The sequence below is a fragment of the Strongylocentrotus purpuratus genome, unplaced genomic scaffold (genome assembly GCF_000002235.5).
Source record: "Strongylocentrotus purpuratus isolate Spur 01 unplaced genomic scaffold, Spur_5.0 spur5_scaffold_4, whole genome shotgun sequence".
Classification (NCBI taxonomy): domain Eukaryota; kingdom Metazoa; phylum Echinodermata; class Echinoidea; order Camarodonta; family Strongylocentrotidae; genus Strongylocentrotus; species Strongylocentrotus purpuratus.
The window spans coordinates 67,501-94,766 of record NW_022145610.1 but is presented as its reverse complement, the minus strand read 5'-3'; the positions used below and the strand labels follow the sequence as shown (position 1 = coordinate 94,766).

The window sequence follows — 27,266 nt, the reverse complement described above, 5'->3', positions numbered from 1 at the left end:
ATTCAACGACCTGTTCACACTCGCACCATACCCAAAATCTATCTCATCAAGCGCCCGCACTTATGTGTGGGTGTGTGTGTGTACGTTCTGAGTGGCGTGTGCGTGTGTGCGCTGTGTGTGGGTGCGCTGGGTGTGGACACGCCATAACAGGTTGTTACCACGCTGCTATCGTCAGTGGATGTGGAAGTCGTATCATTACTGCACAGCGATAGTCGTATTCAGTACAACTCGTACGGCTCGTATGGTAGTATACTAGTCATACGCTGGTCGCTTGATGGTACACATTCTCCGTTTTCAGAGGGAGTATAGAGAAATTTGTGAAACACGGTGATGTATGTCATTTTAGTCTCTCTTTTTACCTCATCAGATTTTTAGTGTTATGATAGACATTGATATTAGATGTTCCTTACCGTTTGGATACATGAATATATTATTATTCGGAGCGATGTCTATATGCATATGTGATAATACATGAATTAAAGACAATGTGCAGGTGTATGGTGATGTGTAACGAAATTAAAGATCTTTTTATTTTCAAAGTTCCTTTACTGTTTGTATACATGAATGTATTATTATTTGGAGCGATGTCTATATTACACATTTTATTATACATAAATTAAAGACAATGTGCAGTTGTACGCTGATGTTTAACAAAATTAAAGCGCATTTTATTTTTAAGGAAAACGTGCTAAATAAAAGTGGTTTAAATACGGCTGCAAAAAAATATCAAATCAAACAGGGATGAAACTTTGTTCATGAAATTACTTTTTGGTTTGTTGTTCTTTTTTAGGATTTCTCTTCTGTTTTGGTTTGTGTTGTTAGTTTCTATGGCATTGCTGTAGCTCCTTTCATATATTTCGTTTGAGCTCGCTTTATACACGCTCTCTATTGCATGCGTGAAGAAAGCCACTCCTTGTATAAACGATATTATATTGTATTAATCAGCAACTGCAAGAAAGATCCTTACGAATGAGTTTATCAATGCATCATTTCCTTGTTTGCTTGCTTCATTGCTTGTTTGTTTGTATATTCTTATTTTATTTTGTAAAGCTTTTTTTAAAGTTGGGACTGGAGGAATGGGTATTTCAAACCATTGTTTTATATGGAAGATATGCATGGCTTAATACAATAATTGAAATGAATAAACGCCTATAAAATAATGTCAATTTCACTATTAGAACGTGGGCATGAATATAAAGAGAAACTATTTTACAAATGTGCATGATAGCCTCTCATTATAGACATGAAAGAACACGGATTGAATCACCAAACCCTCAGTAAAATACGCTAAAAATTTAGTTTAGTTGCAGAACAATGACATTCATATTAATTGCCTGCCGGAAAATAAAGCTAACAACTATAGTGCAATATTGACGAGTTCTTTGTACTTTCCATCAAGGTTTCAATTCACTAATCACATATTGGCCCGATGGTCGACAGCTGCGTTGATTAAATAGTGGTTTGTCTCCAGTATTTACTGCAGCAGCACGCTAATAAAAACAGATCACAATGTGAATGTGACATTCAAGGTATAGACCAGTTTTGGAAATGCCCCCCTCTCAAAAAATGAAATGGAAGCTCTTATTACCGATCATGTGAAATAATATGTTTTGACTAATACGTGATGATACAAATTTTGCGGAGAAACCGCCGACTAATTGATATATTTGGTAAATTATTATATCTATTTGGACCTGATGAATATCGCACACGTGTCACGTAGTCCCATATACATCTTTCTGTTTACAGTGCTTGTTACTTTACCAAGACTGGGCCAACTTTCTTATCATTTTGATGACTCCAGAACCCTGCAGTACACACCAATACTTATATGCTAGCTAGATGATCAACCTTTTCTGATCAATTCCACAACGTTTCTTTCACAATGCAATGGCCATAACTGGTCTTTATCTTTAAAAAAATGCGATTAACAATGGAACACAATGTAAATGCGACATTTCAGCATAAAAAGCTAATAAAATAGATTCAAAATAATTCGAAGGGAAGCAATATCTTGTTAAAACCAATGTTAAAATCCCGAGCACGCTTGCCCGTATACCTAGTGATTCGAGTTCTCGAATGGTTACGATGCGCAGTTCCTATTGAAGGTTGTTTGGCTATAACTCTACAACCCCCACTTTCAGTTTCAGCCTCTCAATACAAGCGGAAATGTAATCAATATTTATTTCCTCCTGTACAGGAAGGGTAAATTAAATTGCATGGAGAGCAGGCGCGTACGCAGAGGGGGAGGGGGGAGGGGGCTTGGGCTTAGGGGAGGGGGTGGGGGAGGTGGGAATTAACCCCCCTCAAATTTGTTAATGTGTAAACACCCCCCCCCCCCCTTGAAAAAATCCTGCGTACGCTACTGATGGAGAGTATATTATATACTGTATTATTCATCAACTCACTCGCAGACAAAGATGAAATTAAAATATTAGTCGACTAACCCCCCTCAATTTGTTTATGTGCAACCCCCCCCCCCCCCTTGAAAAATCCTGCGTACGTTACTGATGGAGAGTATAATATACACTGTATTATTCATCAACTCACTTGCACACAAAGATGAAATTAAAATATTAGTCGACTATTCTTTTACGAGAAGCAAAACTGCACGCTTACGTTCCTGTTTTAGTGAGTATATTGCACTTTCTTTCTCCTCGGCAGCTGTACCGTTCCATTATGAGCATTAAATATCTGTTTCTTTGGTAATAAGATGAAGTATTGAATACTAAATTGTGTGTATATGCACTTAGGAGCATCCATCTGTATAATGTAGAATTTCGTCCGTGGCGAACAATAACTTATTGCCCGCATATTACCTTCGCCCAGAAATATTCAATTAAAATTCTTCTATTATATATTCTCGAGGCGTCGCCATGGTTGTGGGATGGAGTGGATACTCTAATATCAAATGGCAATTTAATAAATATTTGCAGGCTTGTTTTTGTTTCTATTTTGATATCACATACTCTTGTCGATAGGCTGTCAAACTTAAGGGCATTTGTTTTGGTAATTATATATATGCTAGTTCAGGCGCGTACGCAGGATTTTTTCAAGGGGGGGTTTTAACATTTATAAATAGGGCCGAAAATTTCGCAACGACTCAGCCAGCCGCTGAATAAGCGGGGGGGGGGGGGGGGGGGGGGGGGGGGGGGGGGGGGGGGGTAAGAGTTTTTTTTTTTTTTGGGGGGGGGGGGTCTCGAAATTTGAAAATTTGACATTTTGCTCCGTTGGGGGGGGAGTAAGGTCAGCTTTTTTAGGTCAACCATGGGTATGGTAAAAAAAAAAAAAAAAAAAAAAAAAAAAAATCCAAAAGGGGGGGTTTTAGAGAAATTAAGGGGGGTTTACACAAAAAAAAAATTACCAAAGGGGGGGGGGGGGGGGGGGGGGGTTCAACCCCCAAACCCCCCCCCCCCTGTGTACGCGCCTGTGCTAGTTTATGTCAAATAATGTTATTTCCTTACTACAATAAAAGATCGTAATCACTAAACTATTATTATTGTGTTCATAAGTTTAACTCATTTATATTATATCTGATTTTGTCATCATTGTATACGATATGTATTTCTGTTAATTCATGCATAATTAAATCTTTAGATTAATCATGTAATTTATTGTATAATTTATTGTTGTAAAGCGCATAGAGAACTTATTATTATGCGCTGTATAAAAATGACTTTATTATTATTATTTGGAGGTGATGATTTGCTGGAAATGCATATTGCTTGTTAGACTTATCGGCAATTTTTTTTCTCGACAACTTAAACTTAGGCTGCAATGCAAATAACTGAGCTGATGGTGTCTCCCCCTCACTATTCCCCATAGGCATATTCTGCTGATGAAAGTTTAAGTTTTCCCGTTTTTGGACAAACCTGTATACAATAATATTTTCCTTTATACATGTATTACAATAAGTTACAGCAATGCTGATTTCCCACATACATCATGAGGATTCAACCACGTTTAATACTTCCAGGACAGAAACGTGATATGTTTGTTAAATTTAAGTACAAAACGGATATAAACTAGTGAGGGGATGACATCATCAACTCTCTAATTTGCAGACAGTCTATGGGATACTTTTCATTGTTTCATGAAATTATGCGAAAGTTCTTTATTCCTTAACCCTAAAAAGGCCGGGCTATTTGAGGTCTTAGTATGGCCGGGGGGGGCCATTATGGCCCCCCCCCCCTTAAGATCTCGGCCGCGAAGCGGCCGATCGCCGCGAAAATTTGCACGCATGTCAAGTGAAGTGTATAGAATAATATGATAATTTCAATTTTTTGAAAAATTTACTCATTTGCATATTTATGGTAATTTATGCAAATAAAGTCATAAAAATCACATTTTTACCCATAAATCATATATTATTCATATATAAGCATTCTTTTTCACTACTTATATTCATTAGACCATTCTGAATAATAATACGACAACAAAATTTGGAAGAGCCAGCTTATTCCTTATGTTATCCCTTGTTTTTGTAATTTCTTATGTATTTCACTGTTTTTTTAACTTATGTATTTCAATGTTTTTGTTGTTTTATTTCATTTCTTACTACAATTCAACTATTTTGATTCCAAAAACAACACCTAAACTTTAAACAAGACCCAATAACCCATGTTTGATCTGTTTTTAGGAAAAATGACTTTTCCATATGTTTTGTACACAAATCACGAAAATGAGCGATTTTCGGGCTGACATGCAAAGACAAAAGGTCAAGTGACCTTGTAACCGCAGGTCCGATTTTCAAAAAAATTCTTTTAAAAGTTGCGCAAGACTCGAAAGAAAAAAGTCAGCGAGCGGCGGGGCGCCATCCGTATGCGTTCCCGAGCAATCGGAAAAATCGTGGAAGGGGTGGGGGGGCCATAATGGCCCCCCGGCCTTATTAGGGTTAAGTTCTTTATTTTTCATCCGATTTTGATGAAACTTCACTGTTTTGTTCGTTTGATTTTCTCAGTTTATTCCATTCAAATTTGTACATGGGCTGGACATTCCTTTTAAGAAATGCTTCTTTTTCTAAGGTTTCTAGCCTGATTTTTCATTCTAATAATCAAGTTATTTTGAAATGTGAGCGTGCGTGACGAGAAGTGTAAACGTATGTGTCCTTCAATTATCATTTTCGATTTTGAGTGAGTTACCTTGCTAACATTGAAGGCTTAAATATTCAAGGTATATGTATACACTCTAATCATTGGAAGTGGTGGTGAGGCCGTTGAGTGGTGGGGGACTAGGTTTCAACATTTCCTCCGTTATTATATTTTGGATTGGATGGCATTGATTTGATTTTCAATTAATTCTCGTGCTCAGCTGAAATCAATTAAATATTATCTGCACTAGTTTGGCCAGGAGGTATTAGACCTCCCTGCGTGATCACTGCCATGTGGTTATCTCATCAAAGCATAAGAAAAGGGGGGTCATGGGGGGGGGGGGGGGGACAACGGCAACGGGTGCCGCTAAGGCATTGTTTGTTATATAGAGGGCGCAAGTAGCTACAAGTAGTGCAGTCCCGCTTTAATGTAACTTAGAAACGGCACTTCTGTGGCAGACTTTGTTCGAGATTAGGCTATTAAGTTTTATCTAATGACAAAACTAATTGAAAGATAATCGACAAGTGACCTTTGTTACGTATTCATGTCAGGAACCCATGTAGTAGCTTGGCAGGTATTGTGTAAATTAAACTGAATAAATGTCGGGAATCATAGTGAAATAATGTCAGAATCAACCAGAATCTGTTTAACAGAATTATCTATTATACATGTATTTCTGTTTGCGACTGTTATACATGAATTGTATAGGTCTGAATACTGTTAAAGATATGATACGCATACGCCTAGTATTATAGGCACATTATCAGTTAATGGGGGCATATCGTTGTATTCCAAACATTTTCTTCAGATAATTCAGTTCTCCTATGACAAAAGTTATATTACAGAATTATAAATGTAACATTAACTTCACATTGATTCAATTTCTCATAAATGCCCAAATTTACGACTGCCATACGTACATGTAAGTCATTGTTCCCTTGGACGCGGTTATATATCAGGGCCTTGTTTAGTAAAGAGATTAAGAGCCGCGATTGATCAGAACTGGTCATATCTTTAATTAGAAATTAAAATCAACGTACCTCGAGATAGGACTTTATGAATTTGTGATTGATTTGCATTGATCGTACCTTAACTTGAGACTATTTTCAATCGCAACTCTCTACTTAAGAAATAGGAGATAGGATATAGGAGATTAACTGCGATTGACGTCCCCTAAACATGATAGTGAAATGGAGTGAGTATTTCGGATTGGCTCCTGGCCTGTAACGTGTTTGACGATAAATCTGGGGCAGAATGGGACAACATTTTATATGTTCAAACTTCATCAAATTTTAAAACTTGCTTTACGAAAAATGCTTTTGCTTTATTTCCTCCGGGCAATCACATTTCAATATAAAATCTGCTAATTTACTAGTGGTATATTACAAAATAAAATTCAAAAGAAAGATTACAGATTTGATCTGTTTTAACAAACTATATCCCATAATCCTGCATACGGGCCTGCCTCGCCTTATCCGGATTTATAGCAGCATTCGTAATTGCGTAATTTCTGTTTTGAGCGTGTTTCATATTAAAGCCCCACTGTCTTACTTGTAGCTACTTGCTCCCTCTATATAGAAAACTTCCCTAATCGGTGCCTGTTGGTCCCCCATGATCCTCTATTTCTTATTTGTTATTTAAGAGCTGAGTTGATGAGATAGCCACCTGTCAGTGACCTCGCTGTGTGGTCTAATCCTTCCTAGCCACACTAGTGTTGATAAGCTTTAATAGTATTTTTCGACAATGACTGGAAAATTGAGAGCTCGGTAAGCCGAGTCCTGGCTTTCATAGCATGTGTTGTATTGCATCGAATGGAAGCAATGATGAGAAGATGGTCTGGTAGGTAATGAGGAATTCACGTGATGTTATCATGAATTGTATTAGTGGTGGACTATATGATTTGAGCTTCGTTATATTATGCGGAAGGGTTCGTTGGGTAATAATCAAAAAGATAATGAAAAGCTTTTTGGTAGTAGCATGAATTGTAGTGCAGTAAGCCTTGCATAGACGCTTCATGCTATGGTAGCCTTGAAATAATGTATCGTAGTACATTAACAGTTCCAATCAGGCGCGCCGGAAGCAGTTTGGGATTGGGGGGGCAAACATTCCAGGGGGCTCACCTTCCGAGGGCAGTGACGTAATGAGAAAAAAACGTTCGGAAGGGGGGGGGGGGGCAGACGAAAAATCTGCATCACCACCAGTCTTACACGTTACATGCAGGTCCCGCGGAACGTTTTTCAAAGTGAAGTATTAACGATCAGGTAGAGCGTAAATTGGCGTGGGGTCCAGCCTCGGCAGGGTGTCAAGGGGCTGAGCCCCCGGAAGCTCAGGGATTTTAGGTATTTAATTACGGTTAGATGAGCATCCAGGGGCCTCTTTAAGGCCATTGACGTGTTCCAGAGGGGGGGGGGAGCCCCAGAAGCTCAGAGGTTTTAATATTTAACTACGGTCAGATGAGCAACCGGGGGCCGCCCTAGGGCACTTGGTGGGGTCCAGGGGGCAGGGCCCCCGGAAGCTCAGGGGTTTTAGGTATTGAATAATGGTCAGATGAGCATCCAGGGGCCCGCCTTATAGGGCCCTTGGTGGGGTCCAGGGGGCAGAGCCCCCGGAAGCTCAGGGGTTTTAGGTATTTAATAATGGTCAGATGAGCATCCAGGGGCCCGCCTTATAGGGCCCTTGGTGGGGTCCAGGGGGCAGAGCCCCGGAAGCTCAGGGGTTTTAGGTATTTAACTACGGTCAGATGAGCAACCAGGGGCCGCCCTAGGGCACTTGGTGGGGTCCAGGGGGCAGGGCCCCGGAAGCTCAGGGGTTTTAGGTATTGAATAATGGTCAGATGAGCATCCAGGGGCCCGCCTTATAGGGCCCTTGGTGAGGTCCAGGGGGCAGAGCCCCCGGAAGCTCAGGGGTTTTAGGTATTTAATAATGGTCAGATGAGCATCCAGGGGCCCGCCTTATAGGGCCCTTGGTGGGGTCCAGGGGGCAGAGCCCCCGGAAGCTCAGGGGTTTTAGGTATTTAATTACGGTCAGATGAGCATCCAGGGGCCCGCCTTAGAGCCCTTGGTGGGGTCCAGGGGGCAGAGCCCCCGGAAGCTCAGGGGTTTTAGGTATTTAATTACGGTCAGATGAGCATCCAGGGGCCCGCCTTAGGGCCCTTGGTGGGGTCCGGGGGCGGAGCACCCGTAAGCTCTGGGGTTTTAGGCATTTAATTACGGTCAGATGAGCATTTTTTATGCCTTATTTGTGACATTGGCAGGTCACTAATTTTTTCTCTCCGTCTTTCTTTCTTTTTCTCTTTAACATACTTTTTCAAAAAGTGAGGGGGGAGGGGCTCGAGCCCAGCCACTTTGCAGACCATGTCATAAAGGCTTCTAAATAAGCGTATTTTTCGCCCGACTGTAATTTGGGAATTTCTTATTTTCCAACAAACGCATAAAAAGGTATGACTTAAACAAAAATGGAGAAAAAATACCGGAAAATCATGTCATAACAGCAACATGTGTAAATCACTGGTATCGTATAGATATACCCCCCCCCCCATCAGTACGCCAGCGTTCAGGGGCTCATGTCTTCTCACCCCTATAACAAAACCAAAAAAACAGGCACGTTTTCCCATTCTCGCACAATATGTCCACGATATGCGCGTATCGCTATTATAAACCGTATAGGTAGCATGCGCAATGTTTATAAAAATTTAATTCCTGTGAACTTTCCTTTTCTTTGAATGGAATGGTATATGTGCTTTAATTCAGGTTTTTATTATTGTTATGTTCTTTTGGGTTAAAAATACAAACCATGTTTATTCCTTTACTGCTTTTTTTTTTTTTTTTTGGAGGGGGGGGGGCGTTTTGGGGGGGCAAAAATGCGTTTTGCCCCCCCACTTTTTTGACTGGGGGGGCAACTGCCCCCCTGCCCCCCCACTTCCGGCGCCTATGGTTCCAATGGTCAGGGCCATGTTGTAGGTTAGATTTATGCAATTTTTTTGGGTTAAGCAAATGAGAGTTTCGTGTCTGATAAGATGATAATGCTGATACACGCGTACTTCCTTTTCTAATGAAACATGCAGACTAAAAGATAACAAAATCCATCAAAATAACCTATGTAATCCAATCATCAATTAAACAATGAGATAAATACTAGTATTAAGATTGAATTATACATCACTGTGGCTACAGTAATTAAAATAAAAATGTTAGAACGTGTGTCATATTTCGCGTTTTTTAAGGGGGTGTGAGTGGTGATGCGCTTTTTCGTTATATGGATTGGTGTTATTTGCTTTTTGTTGTCAAGAGTTGTAGCTATTTATAAATATTTTGTGATATTATTTTACTGATTCCTGAAATGGTCTGCTTCGTTTTATTTTTTTACATTATATAAATTCTAAGTTTTACTTTTCGTTTGAGTCATGAAATATATTGATTATAGTTGCTAGTTGAAAATGTTTATTGATATTCAATGAGATGTCATTATAATACTTATTATTATGTTATAACAAATAGAGCTGCTTACCCCAATACATGAGAAAAAACAAGTATTCTGTTTCGAAGCTATGCTCATAATCCACCATGTACGTGTACACTATTAAATCTATGGTGATATACTGCTCATCAAATGATGAATTTTATATATTGCTTCGTGAAGTGTATTTCCAGCCATTAGGCATTCTCGTGAGAGTGGAGATATCATATTGATGTGTTTTTCTTCTACTAACTTTCCTCAGTCATGTTAAAGTAATTGTGTGTTTTTTGTAAGCGTGTTTTTGATATCGAGAAGCAGATAACTTTCCAGATTGTGGTTCGGTTACTTAATTATTTTCAATTTTTTGAGCTTTGTATAGAACTAGAATATTCCTAATATATATATATATATATTTTTTTTAAACGTTCTGAGATCTTAAATAAAATAATCCTTTACTTTCGTCAAATGAACTCCTAGATGAGTGCAGTTTTGCCAAGGGCACACACAGTATATAAAAACCAGAGTATCTATCTGTTAATCATGGATGCCTTTCTCATTCATACATGTATGAAGACACGGGTAGGTACCTTTCCATGTAAGATAGTGCAATGATCAATAGACCTGGGGAATATTTCCATCATAATGAATATGAACAGATGGTGAAGCTATCAATTCAAAGCTGGTAATTCAACGGTTCTTCTTGCCTATAATAAAGGTTATATTACTTGAGTAGGTGTGTTTACAGTCGAGCCATACAAAGTAGAAACCATATAGGGTCATACACTATGGTGACTGACATAGGCGCCGGAAGTGGTAAAGGAGTAAAGATGGTTTGTATTTTTAACCCAATCAAATCACATATAAAATTCCATTCAAAGAACAGGAAAGTTAACAGCAATTAAATTTCCTAAACACTCCGCATGCCACCTATATTTATCAATGGAGGTTTTTAAAATAGCGATACGCGCATATCATGGAAATATTTGTGAGAGGATGGGAAAGCGTGTGTGTTTTTTTTGTTATAGGGGTGAGGACTGAGGTGAGCACCTGAACGCTGGCATACTAATCGGGGGGGGGGGGGGGTGGGGTTATTTCTTATTCGATACCAGTGATTTACAAATGTTGCTGAAATGACATGATTTTTGTTTGAAAATTTGAAATTCCCAAATTTACAGTCGGGCGAAAAATAAGCTTATTTAGAAGCCTTCATGTCAGGGCCTGCCGAACGGCAGGGCTCGGGTGCTCGAGCCCCCCTCACTTTTTGAAAAAGTATGTTACAGAGAAAAAGAAAGAAAGAGAGAGAAAAAAATAAGTGACTTGTCAATGTCACAAATGAGGTATAAAAATATGCTCATCTGACCGTAATTAAATGCCTAAAACCCCATGGCTTAAGGAGGCTCCGCCCTCCGGAGCCCACCAAGGGCCCTAGGGCGCTACGTTGGATGCTCATCTGACCGTAATTAAATACCTAACCCCCCCCGAGCTTCAGGAGGCTCCGCCCCCGGACCCCACCAAGGGCCCTATGGCGCTTCCCTGGATGCTCATCTGACCGTAATTAAATACCTAAACCCCCCCGAGCTTCCGTAGGCTCTGCCCCCTTGACCCCAGCAAGGGCAGGCACTAAGGCAGGCCCCTGGATGCTCATCTGACCGTAGTTAAATATCTAAAACCTCTGAGCTTTAGGGGGCTCTGCCCCCTGGACCACATCAATGGCCTTAAAGAGGGGCCACTGTATGCTCATCTTTACCGTAATTAAATACCTAAAACCCCTGAGCTTCCGGGGGCTCCCCCTGGACCCCACCAACGGCCCTAAGGAAGGCCCCTGGATGCTCATCTGACCGTAGTTAAATATCTAAAACCTCTGAGCTTCAGGGGCTCTGCCTCCTGGACCACATCAATGGCGAGGGCCACTGGATGCTCATCTAACCATAATTAAATACCTAAAGCCCCTGAGCTTCCGGGGGCTCTGCCCCCTGGACTCCCTGCCAATGAGTGACATGTCAGTGTCACAAATAAGTTATCTAAATACGCTTATCTGACCGTTATTTAATGCCTAAAAACCCTGAGCTTCCGGGGGTTTGAATTGCTTAGAACTCAATGACAGACCTACACCGATGTGAGTTAAACAACCTGAATATGTTTAACCAGTCACCGGCGCGCCGGAGTATAATAAAGGTGCTATGAAACTGTGTTTGAGTGTTAAGTTTGTGTCTGCAGCAGGGGATGGTGTTGGCTGTTTTGGCGGAGGGGGAAGGGGGGGGGGGGGGGGTAAGATAGAGGGATAAATATAAAATGTAGGCTTACTAGAATTTGTATGAAGAAATATAGTGACATTTTGAGTTTTATGTGGCATAGAAATCACGATAACCAATTAAATCAGATATTGAATTAAATTTTCCTTAACAAAATGGAATGTGAACATTTTCTTTCAATGCGCCTATAAAATGTTTTTCTTCGATTTTTGTTTTAATATACATCGATTCAACAAATTATTTTTTCACTTAGACCAGTATATAGTCCGATAATATTGCCAGTTCGCCAAATGAATGGAAATCATATTCATCTATGATTTCAACTTTCTTTCATTCCATTCTTTATTGGTGTCCTCATGAAACTTTAAATTTTTTCTTGATTCTCTGTCCTTCAAATAAATGTACCTCATTTTTAGTTAGAATTCTTTCTCTGAGTGAGAAGTTTCTCATGCTCTTAAATCTAAAACTTTGGGAGAAAGGCCGCTATTCCCAACTTTTTCATTTAGTGTAAGTGCTGGTAGCTGACCTTATAAATTCAATATTAATTTTAGTTAGCATTTGATTAAGGTCCTAGCATCATCGAAGTACCTACTTGACATTGGTATAATTCAAATATTTGTCAACGCGTCAGGAGGTTAAAGAGATCTATATCACCAAAACTCTGCCCATCCCTTAAAAATACCTTCCCCCACATTGAGAAGGCCTACGAAAATGAAGTTAATTATTAACAGTTGGCTTGAGTGATTCTGGCCATTCAAACTTTCTGGACTTATACACAGTGTTTCAAAAGAAATTGAAACATAATGTCCATACAACGTTGGTAGTGTTTCTATGAAAATATATCACTGAACACCACTGTCTCTATAAATGTGCATTAAAAGGCATGCAGTCTGCTTCATTCTGATTTTGGTAATAATTAAAGCAGTTACTCCTCAATATTATTCGCCAAATAGAGATTTAACAATTTTTCACTGATATAGCCAGATGATAATCAAACTTATTATTATGAGGTTATAAAGTGGCATAACCGGAAATCATCATAAAGGGGTGACATGTACCTGTATACAATGTGATTATTTTTTATGAAAGTCCAACGAACAAGAATTTAGTGCCCAAATCATAAACAGAATTTGTGTCAAATATTCCAAATATTTTTATGTTTCTCTCCCATCTAGCCATTATGTTGTTATCAGATCAAAACGAACATGTCTGTCTGATATTTATCACTTATTTGCATAGCAGAGTGATTACTTGTTTGGTCTTTTATTATCACAAGAGATGTAGAATTTATTGACACTAAGTAAACTTGCTTAGTGATTGGTGTAGGATGGGTGTGGGTTAGAGTGGAAATAAAAGAAGGGTAGGTCTCTTCACAACTCACTCAAATACCAGGAGGAAGACAACGTTCAGGTAACATTCTCTTGGATTACCACAGTAATACTATTATCTTTATTTTGAAGCGTTAGTGGATATTTCAAGGGTTATTTATATGGATTTTCCACACAGTATTAATCTCTCGTCTATGTTCATAATGTGTTTCGTTCTGTTATCACCATTCTTTATTTTAAGACCTTGTCACGTGAGATTCTTTAGGGTCGTGATTATATATTTCTATTAATAGGCCATAAGAAATCTTTGCATAGTACGACACGTCTCGTTCAAGATTTCTGATTTGATTTCCGCTAAAGAAGATTCCTTTTCTAGAAAGTGATTACGATGAATCAATGATTTTGTTTGGATGTAGGTCCTTCATCATGTTTATATATTTTTAAAGTCGCCTTTAAAGAGTGTCTCAAAATCTTCCAAATCTAATCCAAATTAAGTTTAACACAATCGCAACTATTTTCGAAAAATCAAGTCAGACAGGGGCAATTTCAATAGGTATGTCTCATAGAAATCAAGTTCGGATTGCGTGATTCCTTTTAGTCATGTCAGGTATATATAGCGCAAAAGGCTATTGATTTTGCAAGAGTAGAGGCGATAGGGTTTTTTTTTTTTAATAAAGGAGAATAGTTGGCTCAGTTTCCAAAGCAATTATTCTAAAATTTAGAGAAAGTGCTCGTCCATCACATGAGTAGAATGCGATAACAATTTAAAGTTTCTTCTTTACTTCGATTTTCCTGTGTTCTTGTTCTCGCCCGTTGCGGATGCTTGCACAATGTAGAAACTGAAAAGTTGACAATTTCGGACATAGATTTATACATGTATTTGCGCTTCTTATTATGAGGAAGGGGCTTTTAAATCAATTACTTATGAATAGTATCTATTTTCCTTACCCGCATTGTTTTATAAGTATCATTTTTTGTGGTTCTTGTTAATGTTGTTGTTGAAGCTATTTGTTATTGTTTTTAATTTTTATAATGATTATTATTAATCTAAATGTTGTTGTTGTTGTTGTTGTTATCATCATCATCATTATCATTCATCATGATTGTTAACATTAAGTTTTCTTTGAATAAGCAATGTATGAGTCTAGCTAGCCTGAGCCTGGAATTTATCACATGGTAGACTTTGCCCTTAACAAACCGATACATGTACGCCAAGGTAAACATGTAAACCATTAAAACAGAATTGAATCTGTCCAAAAACACACGCTTTACGGGTGAATTGAACGGGTATACTTGACGTGTGATCCTATTCACTGTTCAAGGCCTACTACTAATCAATAGTTGAAGTCATCTGCCATTCAGACATCACTGGACTCGATCAGGTGTTATAGATTCTTCCATTGACAATCAACAATCGATATTTTTCACATCATTTGATGATGAGCAGTATATCACCATACATTTTATAGTGTACACGTACATGGCGGATTATGAGCATAGCTTCGAAACAGAATATTTGTTTTCTTCTCATGTATTGGGGTAAGCAGCTATAACGACATCTCATTGAATATCAATACACATTTTCAACTAGCATTGTTAGTAATCAAAATATGGTATGAATGTGAACAAAATAACAAGCGTTGAATCTTCCATTGTCATTGAAACTGATCATTACGTTTTGGGAAATCGAAACTATAAGAAGTAGTAGTAGAACAAGTAGTATCAGAAGTAGTAGTAATAGTATTAATATTCGTAGTAGTATAGTTGTAGAAGTAGTTGAGATTGTTGTTGTTGTAGTAATAGTAGTAGTAGTAGTAGTAGTAGTAGTAGTAGTAGTAGAAGAAGTAAAAGTAGTTTTATTATCAATATTAGTAGTACATGTACTACTGTTCGTAGTAGTAGTAGTAGTAGTAGTAGTAGTAGTAGTAGTAGTAGTAGTTTTTGTTGTAGTAATATAGTAGTTGCTATATACCATCATCATAATCATCATCATCATCATCACGTAATTGAGCATAAATTGCATCATATGCCAATTGAGCTCACCTTTCTCTTAATACATGTATGTCTTCTAAAACTTCACATGTTATAACACTGAATTATATTTGTCTCATCCGTTTTCGTCACCAACGTAATATATAGCATCGGTTGCAAAAGTGTGGTAAAGATGAATGTCCTCGAATCATCTATCGTTTTTGTACTGTAAAGCCCCAGAATGATTGATAATATTAACTTACAAAAGCATTTAACATTAATTATCTCTTTCAGGATAATACTGTCTCCTATTGTTAACATGTAAACATCAATTTCAAAAAAAAAAAAAAAACATACATTGAGCAAAATTTAGTGTAGCTGTGTTGATTCTACTCTACAGAGCAAATTATCGGATAGTTCAAGTAGAGCTAATATTTTGATTAGTCCTTTTTGTGTCTTTCTTTGTATAAGATCCAGTGATTTAACATCATGTCGAAGAAATCTGACTTGAAATCTTTCCGTAAAGAGGCACTGAGTTCACATAACAAATATCGGGATGTTCATGGTGTATCCAGCTTGAAGCTATCCGATGATCTCAATGACCATGCTCAACGATGGGCAGAACATCTGAGTCAAAGCGGAAAGTTCAGCCACAGCAATAACAGAGAGCTGGGAGAGAACATTGGCATGCACTATTCCTCAGCATCCACTGAATTTTCTGGTATGTATTTAAATTATCACTCCTTATCCTCTGTGACCAATATATTTTGTCAGCTTCAATCTCCTTGGTGTGAATGGGGTATAAAACTCTGAAAATATTGAAATGGATGTCTTCTCCAACCCCCCCCCCCCCCAATACGAGATCCTGGAATCTTTCCACATCAACAAATTTCCGCTATTACGATGAAATGCGTTAACTCTTCTAAAAGGACAGGCTTTCTTGTTTTTAGGACGGTGCTGTTTTGTAAATTCCCAAACCTTAAAATATTTTCCATTTCCTTACTAGTTGACCTTCCAGGCGTAAACGCTCAGAACGTTTCCTTTACTTCATCTGCTGTAATCAATTAATATATCATATTCGAACCTCCATCTAAATCGTGATAGAAGTAATATTTTCATTACGTATTTTATCATAATTATGTATCAAGTCCAATGGGCTTTGTAAATAAGTTCATATGTGTATAGCCCCCCCCCCATTATCAAGGAGACAGTGCATGGTGGTGAATATATCCATACCATTTACCATAATATTCAGCTTAAAGTCAGAAAGGATTCGAACTCTTAATCTTTCGATTGAAAGTCAATGCAACATGACCACTGACTGCCACATTACACCTTTCCGTAAACGCTCAGAACGTTTTCCTTTACTTCATCTGCTGTAATTAATTAATATATCATATTCGAACCTCCATCTAAATCAAAACTGAATTCATTTGATCAAACATGCAAGTATCAGAAGACAGTATATATATGCAGGGAGGTGAGACTTTATGCCCTGATATATGTTAAGGTCTTCAAGTGTATCACACTGAATTTTTATCCAGAAATCTAAGTTCACAAATCTTCCTGTTCATTCGTGCGCTTATTTATGATTGGCCTTTTTTCTTCTATGATCCATGATCTTCCTTAATGTGAATGACGGGATCATATTTTACTTTACATAAGTAGCAAGTCATGCATGTAGCCAGTAAGCAACCAAGGGTACCTACAGCTTTAATTCCTATTCGAGGGTCGCTAACATTAAGGAAGATATGAGACGTTACGAAACCATTGCTCTACCACTGATCCACCACACTTCTTCTATTATATACTGATTCAAATGATACATAACTCTGTATTGTGCTCTGTAAACTCACATTCCTCTCCCTTCAGTATCACCGCTCCTAATCACTGTAGGCCTGTTTCTCATGAAGACAGAGTAAGTCTTTTGTTTAGTTGTAATTCAATAATCTTCCTTTCATTGATTACCTGTATTATAGGCCAGGATGCGACTGATCTGTGGTACCAGGAGTCCAGCAAGTATGACTTTAGTTCACCCGGTTTCCGACAAGGCACTGGTATGTATCATCAACTATATATCATATATCATTGGAAAAAGAACGATGGACTTGTAAGTTATGCTAAATATTGAGAATAAAATTATATTAGGGTATAATATGCATAGGGCTACAATGCAGGATGACTCGACAACTCCGTCTAGATCACGTAAATAAAAAATAAAAAATCTTAGACCAAATTCATTGACAAAATGTATGCCAGCCTGACCGTAGCCGTCGGGTCCAGCCCCCAGAGCGCCCCTTCCAAACATATTTCAAGGTTGGGTCGATATCACCCTATCTAGCTCATACACCACACTTTGTCAATAGGAAGTAGCATGACTAGAAACCTCTAAAAACACAGGGGCTGACAAATGAATTGAATAATAAACACTTGAGTTACAAAGATGCAATGAAATGAAAAGTGTATGGCTAACGTTTCAGTTTTCTATACATGGAGACTCGTTGATATTATATTCATTTAAATATTTTCTCTTTGTTAATTGTCCACAAGTAATAAGACATAATTAAAAACTGTATTTCCAAATTCGGTAAAACATTAGATTGGAGAATACATTTAGAAAACACAAGGCTAGTAAATAAAGGACACCATCATACAATCGAAATTATAAAAAAAATCAGGAACAGTTACAAAGGGCATGAAGGGGATTTTTACTAGTTGGATATTATTGGATTGGATTGCACATATCGGCTTGTTTTCTTTCCATTTGCAAATTCGATACATAATCTGCACGTTCTAATATGTTACTTATTCCCTACTGAATATTCCTTCACCAAACATGCAGGTCATTTTTCTCAAATCGTCTGGAAATCGAGTAAAGAATTTGGGATCGGCAAAGCTGTCACAAAGGACGGGAAAGTGATCATAGTCGGGAACTATAAACCACCCGGAAACATGAGCGGCAACTTTCCTGAGAATGTGTTCCCGCCACTCGCTGAGAAGATAGAAAAGAAGAAGAAGAAGGAAGAAAAGAAGAAAGGTCGAAGAGGGTCTATCAGTTCATCCAGCAGTAGTAGCAGTAGCAGCAGTGATGATGATACAAAGACTAAGGTATTGACAATCAAGAGTAGTTTTTTGTTGTTTAAAAAACTAGTGCACTGTAGAAGCTTCAAACGGTTGTATTTATTTGAAGGGGGCACTGCGAAAGTATAGTTTGGTTGATTTCTAGACGTTTAGAAACATTCCCCGTGATAGGCTCAAAGGGTCCTACTTCTCAGTTGTCTGAATATTCAAATCGAACAGTAAAATTAGACATCTTCGGTTATTTTAAAATGTCATCTTTCAGTAATAAGAAAAAGCCCTATTTTTAAAGAGAAACATTTTATCTTTATATAATGAAATGGGACATGTGGTATAATAAGCCCGCCTTGCTGTTCTTTATAGCGTACTGTGGCTGAGTGTGGGGTCAGGATTTGTAATGGTGGGGGCAATTAATGCAGAAGATTTTCTGACCCCCAAAACAGTGAAAAAGGGGATAGCACATTGTTGATGCCTTCCCACTACAAATTATCTAACAAAGAGAGAAGAAAAAAGTTTACCCAAGGTTGTTGTGCACATTTACCAAGAGTTGTTGAGAATTGTATGTTTTGTATGCCACGATGAGAACTAGCACCCTTGTTCCCCCAAAATCATGCACATATCCCCTTAAATATCAGTGCCGGCCTTATTCCAATTTCTTCTTTTTGTTTAACAAAAATTGAATGTAAAAGAAATAAAAATAACTCCCTATTTTCTTTCCATTTTGTCGCAATTTTTTTTTGTACTTAGGGTGTTTTGAGGAAGAAATCCAAGAAGTCAAGCGGCCTTCCTAAAGTGTCTAGATCAGAGCATAAAGATTTCAGCAAACAAGCTATGACATCACACAATGAATATAGACGTCACCATGGAGCACCACCATTGGAACAATCACGTGATCTACAAAAGAGGGCGCGAAAATGGGCTAAACATTTAGCAAAGCACGACCTCTTTGAGCATAGCAAAGCGAACGACATCGGGGAGAATGTGGCCATGCATTATTCCAGTCTTTCTACTGAATATTCAGGTATATATAGATACATTACTTCTTGCCCAGGAAATCGATTTTTATTTTGCCCCAAAAAAGTAGGATTAAAAAACATAACAATTGCGATTTTTTCATCTCATTTTATTTTTATTCAGACTATTGTCAGAGCTGTCAACTTTTGATAACTCCTGTCACAATTTTTGATGTATGAAAATCTAGGATAATAGGAGCTCGGGAAACATGCGGTCCCAAAATCTAGGTCTGGACCCGCCAAATTTCTGAATGAAAATTACGGCTCATTACTACTATTACTACTACTATTATTATTAGTAGTAGTAGTAGTAGTAGTCAATGATAATAATATTTGTCATGTACTCTTTGTATTTTAGTGATTTTATTATGATATGATTAATTTTGTCCAACCTTTGTGCAATATCAGCTTTTCTTGTTGTTTTAATAGACCATCTCAATTCGTCTTGTTGTTTTTACAGGGAAGGAAGCTGCAGCCCACTGGTACAGTGAGATTCATAACTATGATTTTAAGAAGCCGGGATTCACTAAGGGAGCTGGTAAGTAATACATTTAACGTTGGTCTTGAAGAGATTCTGTACAGTGTAATTTTATTGTAATGACTCATATTAAAAATCTGCTGACAATACGATAGATGGTCACATGCTGCATGCCATACAAAACATCGGACGTTCCAGACCGTATGGACAGCAAAGCATTATATCAATCCGTTATTACGTCCTGTTGTCATCATTTAACAAATTCAATCTAACTCTGATTGGGCAGTACTTTTACTTAAAATATTCAGATTTCTGGTTTACTAACCAATTAGAGATTTAGGATCACGTAGTGTTAAGCTATAGTGTTAGCTTTCAGAACTTTCCCGCAAAACAAAAGAGGTTCCTTAATGGTCAAATGAACTTAGCTGACTTTTAATGCTAATTTAAATATTAGTAATATTGATGCCCTTGCGCTATCCAACATTATGATTCTCTTTGAAGCATTCATTGAGCATTATTCTCAATTAGTGAAGTAAGAATTCACTGGGGAACTTAACCTGATGAGGTCTCCATGGCAATATTCTTTTTAGGGCACTTCACTCAGATGGTATGGAAAGGTTCTCGTGAGTTTGGTATTGGGAAGGCAATCACCCGTGATGGTAAGGTTATCATCGTGGGTCAGTATCGACCTCCTGGTAACATCATCGACCACTTTGAAGGAAATGTTTCCAAACGAGACGACGGATACATGCCTCCACCACCACCTGAGAAGGAATCAAGCCAAGTTACTCGTGTTGTACGATCTACTGAATATGAGTCTGGACCAAGTCGAGAGGTCAAAGCCGCTGAAGTCAATGACACTATCAAAAAGGTATACAAGGCTTCCTTTACCATTTTTCATGACATTGTTACAAAATGTTCGTCAGGTTGGCTGGTGTGAAGTAAATCCCTATATACGAATATTCATCGTAAATAGAAATCAAGATTTCTCAGTTACATTCAAAGTCAACAGAAATCATGGACGGAATGTAAAAATATCTACTTAGCACATAACATTTTTATGCAAATGTAACGATATGAGACCCTATTCAACCAATTCAAATTCAATTTCTCTTTGAATAGGACAATGCTATGGTATCTTTAAACCTGAAGTAAAGGATGAGTCATGCTATCTCCCAGGATTTGATTATTAACAAGCATACAATCTTGCTCTTATATAATTGCATATTAATCATACTGCAGCGTATTATTTTATACTTGCAGCGTGAATTAGTGTTTAAGGCAAAATGGGACATCCTTTAAAACAATTAGAAAAATAATTGTTTTCTATAGGGCCTAACATGGATAACCAGCTATGTGAAAACAGTAATGCTATTTCTTCTATATTCTTTTGTTATTGCCCCCCCCCCCGCCACATCTAGAATACTACAGTGATATTGTCATACGGAAATATGGTCATACGAAAAGTCATACAATTACCAATGTGTTTAGTTATGTTTCCCGATTGGAAATTTACAGCTTTATTTTTATTCAATTCAATTTTAACTTTCATCTACATGTACTTGACGCCTCTCATTTTCTTCTTTAGTTTTATTCAAATTAACTTGGATTTCAAAGTGGGTTTTCCTTTCCGACGGAAAACCTTTTTTTCCTCCAATCCGGCAGCGATACTTATAATGAATACCTATACTTAACCAAAGTAAGATGTTCATATATTTAATTTCTTTCGGGTTTAAGCAGAATGCAGACAACTTTAATCAAATCAATGGCATGAACAACACTGTTTATGAGAATTGTATACAACATGTTTTTTATTCTGTGTTTAGATGGGTGGAATGAAGTTGAAAGAAGCAGACGTATCACCAGCTGATCTGAAGACATTCCAGAAAGATACATTGGCTGCTCTTAATAAGATCCGACAAAAACATTCCGTTTCTAAACTCAAGCAAGCAGATGAACTTGAGAAACGAGCTCAGGATTTCGCTGCCCAACTAGCTAAGAAAGATGAGTTTAAAAACAGCAGTGAGAAAGATGTAGGCGAGAATATTGCGATGCACTACAACAGCGCTAGTACAGAGTTTTCAGGTAAAAATATTAATTATATGCATTCAATATTAGCAGACTAGCATAGGGAGAAAATAACAAGACTTGTACGAGATTAAAGAAAACATGCAGAGACCAAATTGAAAGGCTGCCTAGACTCTAACAGATACATGGTGTTACAGGAGTTTTACTTGGTTTTTAAAATAATTGTAATGCCGGATTTGGAAGAAGAAATGCTAGGACTTTACCTCATTAATCTTACATCCCACATATATATATATGTATTTACTTACCAGCTCAAAGCGAAAACTGTACTTTTAACGTAAACTATATCCATATGCATTCCCACTACTTAAAGATACCATGTCTCTTTTGTAGCCAACATCAAATTCTGTAGAACTTTGCAGGAATTATGAATATGTCATGTTTGTCCTATCTGTGAAATTTAAACGTTAGCAGTGTCCTAGTATTCAAATTATGCAAGGAAACCCGTTTGTTTGCTAGACTGCACTGTCAGACACTATTGAGTGACTGACTGGCTATTTTTCTTTTTTGGTAATAACATACATAAAATGAGCTGTAAAGTGTACATGAGCATTTTGTCTACATCAATAACCCACTTCTTGTAATGGCCAAAATTAAACTGATTGAATCTGTGCGCTGCATAAAACGTATGACCATTCGGTACAATGGTCTGAAAATCAGACTATTACTTACTGGCTCTATAGCTCTTAAGTCGATCCGACAACTAATAGTCGTTATTTTCCCACTTAAAGACATTTTCCAGCCCCACCCCTTTTTTTTAGGGAAGTTATAAATTAGTATTATCTTTCAAATGCCATTGGAATTTAATCTTTTCATTTTTTTGGCCTGCAAATGGGACATAATACCTTTAACATTTGAAAGAATATCTTGTCATTATGATGTTTTATACCTAGATTTTTTATTTCTTTGTGTTTCTTGTACAGGTCAAGAAGTTGTGGACATGTGGTACAAACAAATTGATAAATATGACTTCAAGAAACCTGGATTCACTTCAGGTGCAGGTAAGTGACAATAAAGAGACATGCCATACATCATATAGAATCATTCAGAACCCCTCCCCCCTTTACTAATTTGTAACCATGAAAATGTTCCTGATTTTTAAAATTACTATTGAAAAATTATTCAAAGAAAATTGATCCCATACCCTTATGAATTATGGATGAAGACTCAGAATCTCTCTCGCTTGTTCGCATCGAGAACTTACAAAACAATGTGAATCTAAAATGAAAAAGAAATGAGCCTTTAAAAACGGTTGTATATGATGCTAGTAGTATTACTACTACTACTACTACTACTACTACTACTACTACTACGTTACCACCACCACCACCACTACTACTACTACTACTATACTTCTACTTCTACTTCTGATGCTACTACTAATACTGGTAATACTGCCACCACTACTACTACTACTACTACTACTACTACTACTACTAATACTACTAATACTTCTGATGCTACTACTACTACCAATACTACTACAAATACTAAATATGCTACTAATATAGGCCAGCCTGAAAATCAATTTTGCTTTTGTTTCTCAGGACACTTTACTCAAATGGTATGGAAGGGCAGTCAGGAGTTTGGCATTGGTAAATCGATCACCAAGGAAGGCAAGGTCCTCACTGTGGCTTTCTTTCGACCTCCAGGAAACGTGATGAAACAGTTTGAAGACAACGTACTCACTGCTAAGAAATGAACAACTTGATGATTGATGTTTATCATAATCTCATTTAGAAATTTATTTTGTATCATATGTAACAACTCTTTAAACCAATCAGAGTTTTCAAAATGGTTAAGGTTCAAACATGATATTCTCATGATTCTATTAACGAGAGAAAATAATATTATTTCAATCAAAATGATCAGTCATGGTATCGAGTTTATTGTTATTCCATTATATTGAGGCAAAAAGTCTGAAGATTATTATGTTCGGATCAAGTTGTTCGGAACATGACACATTTTAACATTATTATTATCATTATTACCATCAATATCATCATCATTGTTATTAGTATCCCTGTCATCACCTTTGATTGAATTCTAGAATGGATATGAAATTATCGTTATGTGCATATTGTAACTGTATACGGAAGAGTGGTTTTACATTATTATACATGTTTATTACTTCAGTATAATTATCTTCATTAATTCCCGAGTGAGGCATTCTACTATGCCAAGAACTTTGTGTCTTTTCAATAATCATGTGCAATTGTTATTAATCTGATATCTGTTCCTGATGTTTTCTTCTTGAAATTTAGTCTTTCACTTCTATTTTATAACTGTAGCTATTGTAGCACACCGAGAACAAAATTTGTACATAAGTATTATGTGGGGTCAGTAAGGAAATAATGTTCAATGTACTTGTCTATTGCTGATGATGCGTAGTTCTGTAATATAGAATATATAGGACAATATTCACGAGTGACTATTAAGAACGTAAATAAATATAAGTTAGAATGAGAGATTAGCTCAATTAGCGTATAGAGTTATAAATTGTAAAATTTGTGAATTGTGTAAAAATCGATAGCACACTACTGATATCCAAGTTAAAGTTAAAAGCGTCGAGAAAATGGTCAGAAACTGGTTTTTATCCCTCACAAAAATGTAAGAAGAACCAATTTTGCTGTACTTCCTACTCCCCTCACCAAAATGTGTTGCGATGCAGGCAAAATCCTAGAAAAGAGATTTTTTTTTGCATTCAGCCTACTATACCGTTTTGCTGAGTGAATGCTGTTTGTCGACGATTCGAAAATCTAATTTTAAATTTGATCATTTTGTAACACCTAGCATACAACTAATCCATTTATAAAAGCATTTTTTTTTATTGCTGAGCATCACTGAATTAACAGTAAAGTTGCCTACCTAAATTCATTCCAGGTTTATCACGATATGACTACGATATATGTCAGTGGCGGATCCAGGGGGGGGGGGGGGGACCCGGGGGGCCCGGGGGCCCGCCCCCCTTGAGAAAAAAATCATGTAAAAACACGTAGTTTTTACCATTTTGGGGGGTTGGCCCCCCCTGGCGCTCAAGGGGGGGGGGGGGGGGGGTGCAAATTTTTAAATTTTCGAGGACCCCCCCCCCAAAAAAAAAAATGTGCTCACTACCCCCCCCCCCCCCCACTGATCGACTTTTCGGCCGGCGCGATTTTCACATTTTCGGGAGCAAAAATTTAAAAAAAAAGTTGGGCCCCCTCCCCTAAGAAATCCTGGATCCGCGCCTGATATATGTAGTAACTGCTCAGCATCATCATTTCAATGTAACCAGTACTAAATTCTACATTCTATTAAAACCATGTTTAAATACAGTTTGCAATATTTCTTGAATGACTGTCATACGTTCACAGGTTCAGGTGCTTTTTGAAATATTTATTCTTGAATGAAATGAAACTCCACATTAACTATTCTTGAATGAAATGAAACTCCACATTAACTGTGGCCAAATACGTATTTTATGTAATATTCATCTTTCAGCAGCAGTAAGTAGGGCAAGTCCACTCCAAAAATGACTTTCTTTCAATAGAAGCAAAATATCAGACAAGCCTATCAACAAAAGTTTGAGCAAAATCGGAAAACCAATAAGAAAGTTATGAATTTTTAATGACAGGAAAAGTTTGAAAATCACAAGACAAATTGGCAACTCACTCATAAGTCTGTGACGTCATTGCCTCACTATTCACTAATTGTTTTCATTATATTGATAATATAAATTTCAAATTTTCCCTCTAAAAATCTATTTCATTCACCTGTAACGAATAATTATTATTGTATTTCAATGTTCGGAATTCAAATCACATGTATATATAACGTGTTGTTAGGAAGGGCAAGCCATAATGTTCGTCCTACCTAGCAACAACTAACGTATGCAATTTGAATTCTGACTATAGAGATACATATAATTATATTTGTAACAGGTGAATGAAACAATTCGTATCGAGGAGAATCACAAAGGCAAATGCACAGATTTAGTTACATTACGAAAATGGCCTATCAATCGAAATTTTAAATAAAGAGGTATAATTATAATACTAACATATTCAAATTTTATGTATACTGTTTAAAGAAATGTTGTTCTTGACATCCTGAAAGCTTGCCCGAGGTTGCCCGACATAGCAACAAATAATATATGCAGACTGGATTCCAAGTATTGACGTTCATTCACGAATATCAGGTTATTCCCAAGGAAATAAACGTCCATCATTGAATTCGTTAGTAAACCGATCTATTTAGCGACATTTAGCGAGTATTCAACTTCTCGTTTCCAGCCTTGTCATAAATGCCATGCTTACTTTACATGCTAAAAAGGTTACAGATACATGTTCAAAGATCTTGTGTGTTGGAAAATTTGACTTCCTTCTGGAGGTACGTAGTTCAGGGATTTTAGTTAAAGCAGGGAGTTCCAACTCCCTGGTTAAAGCAGGGAGGTGAGCAAGTCTCAAATTAATTTTTTGTCCACGGGGGCTCTTCCAAAAAAAAAAGAGCCCCCGTGAGCCCTCTCACGGGGGCTCTTTTAGTACCGACGGGGGCTCTTTTTTAATACAAATTTTCATTGAATTGGTACCCATGAAACTCCTAAATTCCTTGGTATTTTATCATTATCATTTATTTAAGTCGGCATTTTCCCTCTTAGAAATTTACTTGTTACATACGTGTTATTGACTTTTATCTCCGTGATGACATTCTCTCCATTTCTTCCCGCTCTGCACACAATGTCCTCCTCATTATTCGGAGCAACCTTATTTACATTCTTTCTTTACTTTTAGTTTTTACCATATCCTTCCAAAACACAGCGGCGGATCTAGCTTTTTGCTAAGGGTGGGGGGGGGGGGGGGGGGGTAACCCAAATACGATGTGGAGCATCGTCCACGAGCCGCGTAGCGGCGAGGCGATTTTTGTTGTTGCTATTTTGAACCCCCGTTTTCCTGGCATCTACAAACATGCGGAGCATCGTCGAGGAGCCGCGAAGCGGCGAGGTGATTTTTTGGCGCTATTTTGAACCCCCGTTAATTAGTGATATTTTCCTGGCATCTACTGACATCTACTAATACTGTGTAGGTCTGGACACAATGACACATGATAGCATTTTTCTATGCACATCACATTTTCACTTGGCAGCCCACGGGGGGAGGGGGGGGGGGTGGTTATATAAACCCCCTAAACCGCCTAGATCCGCCCCTGCAACATCTTTGGTGATCTTCTTCTCAATATTGATTTACTGGTCGAGTTACATTATTTGCTAATCTTTTAGAATAACCAGATTTCAGAGGATTCACACTTTTCACAACGAAAAACTTCTCCATGTTTCAGTCCTTGCGCGATCGTCTCCAGCTCCAGCAGATATTGGGCGTCAGCAGCGTGCACACCGGTACTACCGGCGCAGTATAGCCACTGCTGACGGCCGCACTACAGCTGCACTGCGAGCTCTGTTGTTTGTATCGGTAATACTCATAGAGATGGGAGAGAAAGCGCCATCTAATTAGTTCCATTTTATTGGTTTAAGGTTTGAA

The 27,266-nt window shown here is 37.7% G+C and overlaps 1 protein-coding gene and 1 long non-coding RNA gene across 4 annotated transcripts in view; both read left to right on the top strand.

The window, feature by feature from the left end:
* Positions 1-81: 81 nt before the first annotated feature.
* LOC100892542 lies at positions 82-24,684 on the top strand. Of its 3 annotated transcripts, none has more exons than XM_003726061.3 (10): positions 82-332; positions 15,568-15,817; positions 17,076-17,153; positions 17,939-18,204; positions 18,922-19,195; positions 19,648-19,725; positions 20,256-20,536; positions 21,492-21,750; positions 22,677-22,754; positions 23,301-24,684. In XM_003726061.3, exons 2-10 carry the CDS (start codon positions 15,586-15,588, stop codon positions 23,453-23,455), a joined length of 1,701 nt encoding a protein of 566 aa, XP_003726109.2. In that variant the 5' UTR covers positions 82-332; positions 15,568-15,585; the 3' UTR covers positions 23,456-24,684. The 3 variants fall into 3 exon arrangements, with proteins under 3 accessions (XP_003726109.2, XP_011676575.2, XP_003726111.2); XM_011678273.2 differs by lacking the exon at positions 82-332 and adding an exon at positions 13,135-13,207; XM_003726063.3 differs by lacking the exon at positions 82-332 and adding an exon at positions 14,368-14,664.
* Positions 24,685-25,941: 1,257 nt separating this feature from the next.
* LOC105444266 overlaps positions 25,942-27,266 on the top strand; it is a 1,714-nt gene continuing 389 nt past the window's right edge. The window contains exon 1 of the long non-coding RNA XR_004066392.1: positions 25,942-26,183. This is a non-coding gene — a long non-coding RNA (uncharacterized LOC105444266). The remainder of the gene's footprint in view (positions 26,184-27,266) is intronic.

What these genes read in the sequence shown, in the direction of transcription:
- LOC100892542 (XM_003726061.3), top strand. Translation starts at nt 15,586, where the DNA reads ATGTCGAAGAAATCTGACTTGAAATCTTTCCGTAAAGAGGCACTGAGT. An exon ending in AGCATCCACTGAATTTTCTG is followed by an intron (nt 15,818 to 17,075) that starts GTATGTATTTAA and finishes CCTGTATTATAG; the next exon opens with GCCAGGATGCGACTGATCTG. An exon ending in TGGATTCACTTCAGGTGCAG is followed by an intron (nt 22,755 to 23,300) that starts GTAAGTGACAAT and finishes TTTGTTTCTCAG; the next exon opens with GACACTTTACTCAAATGGTA.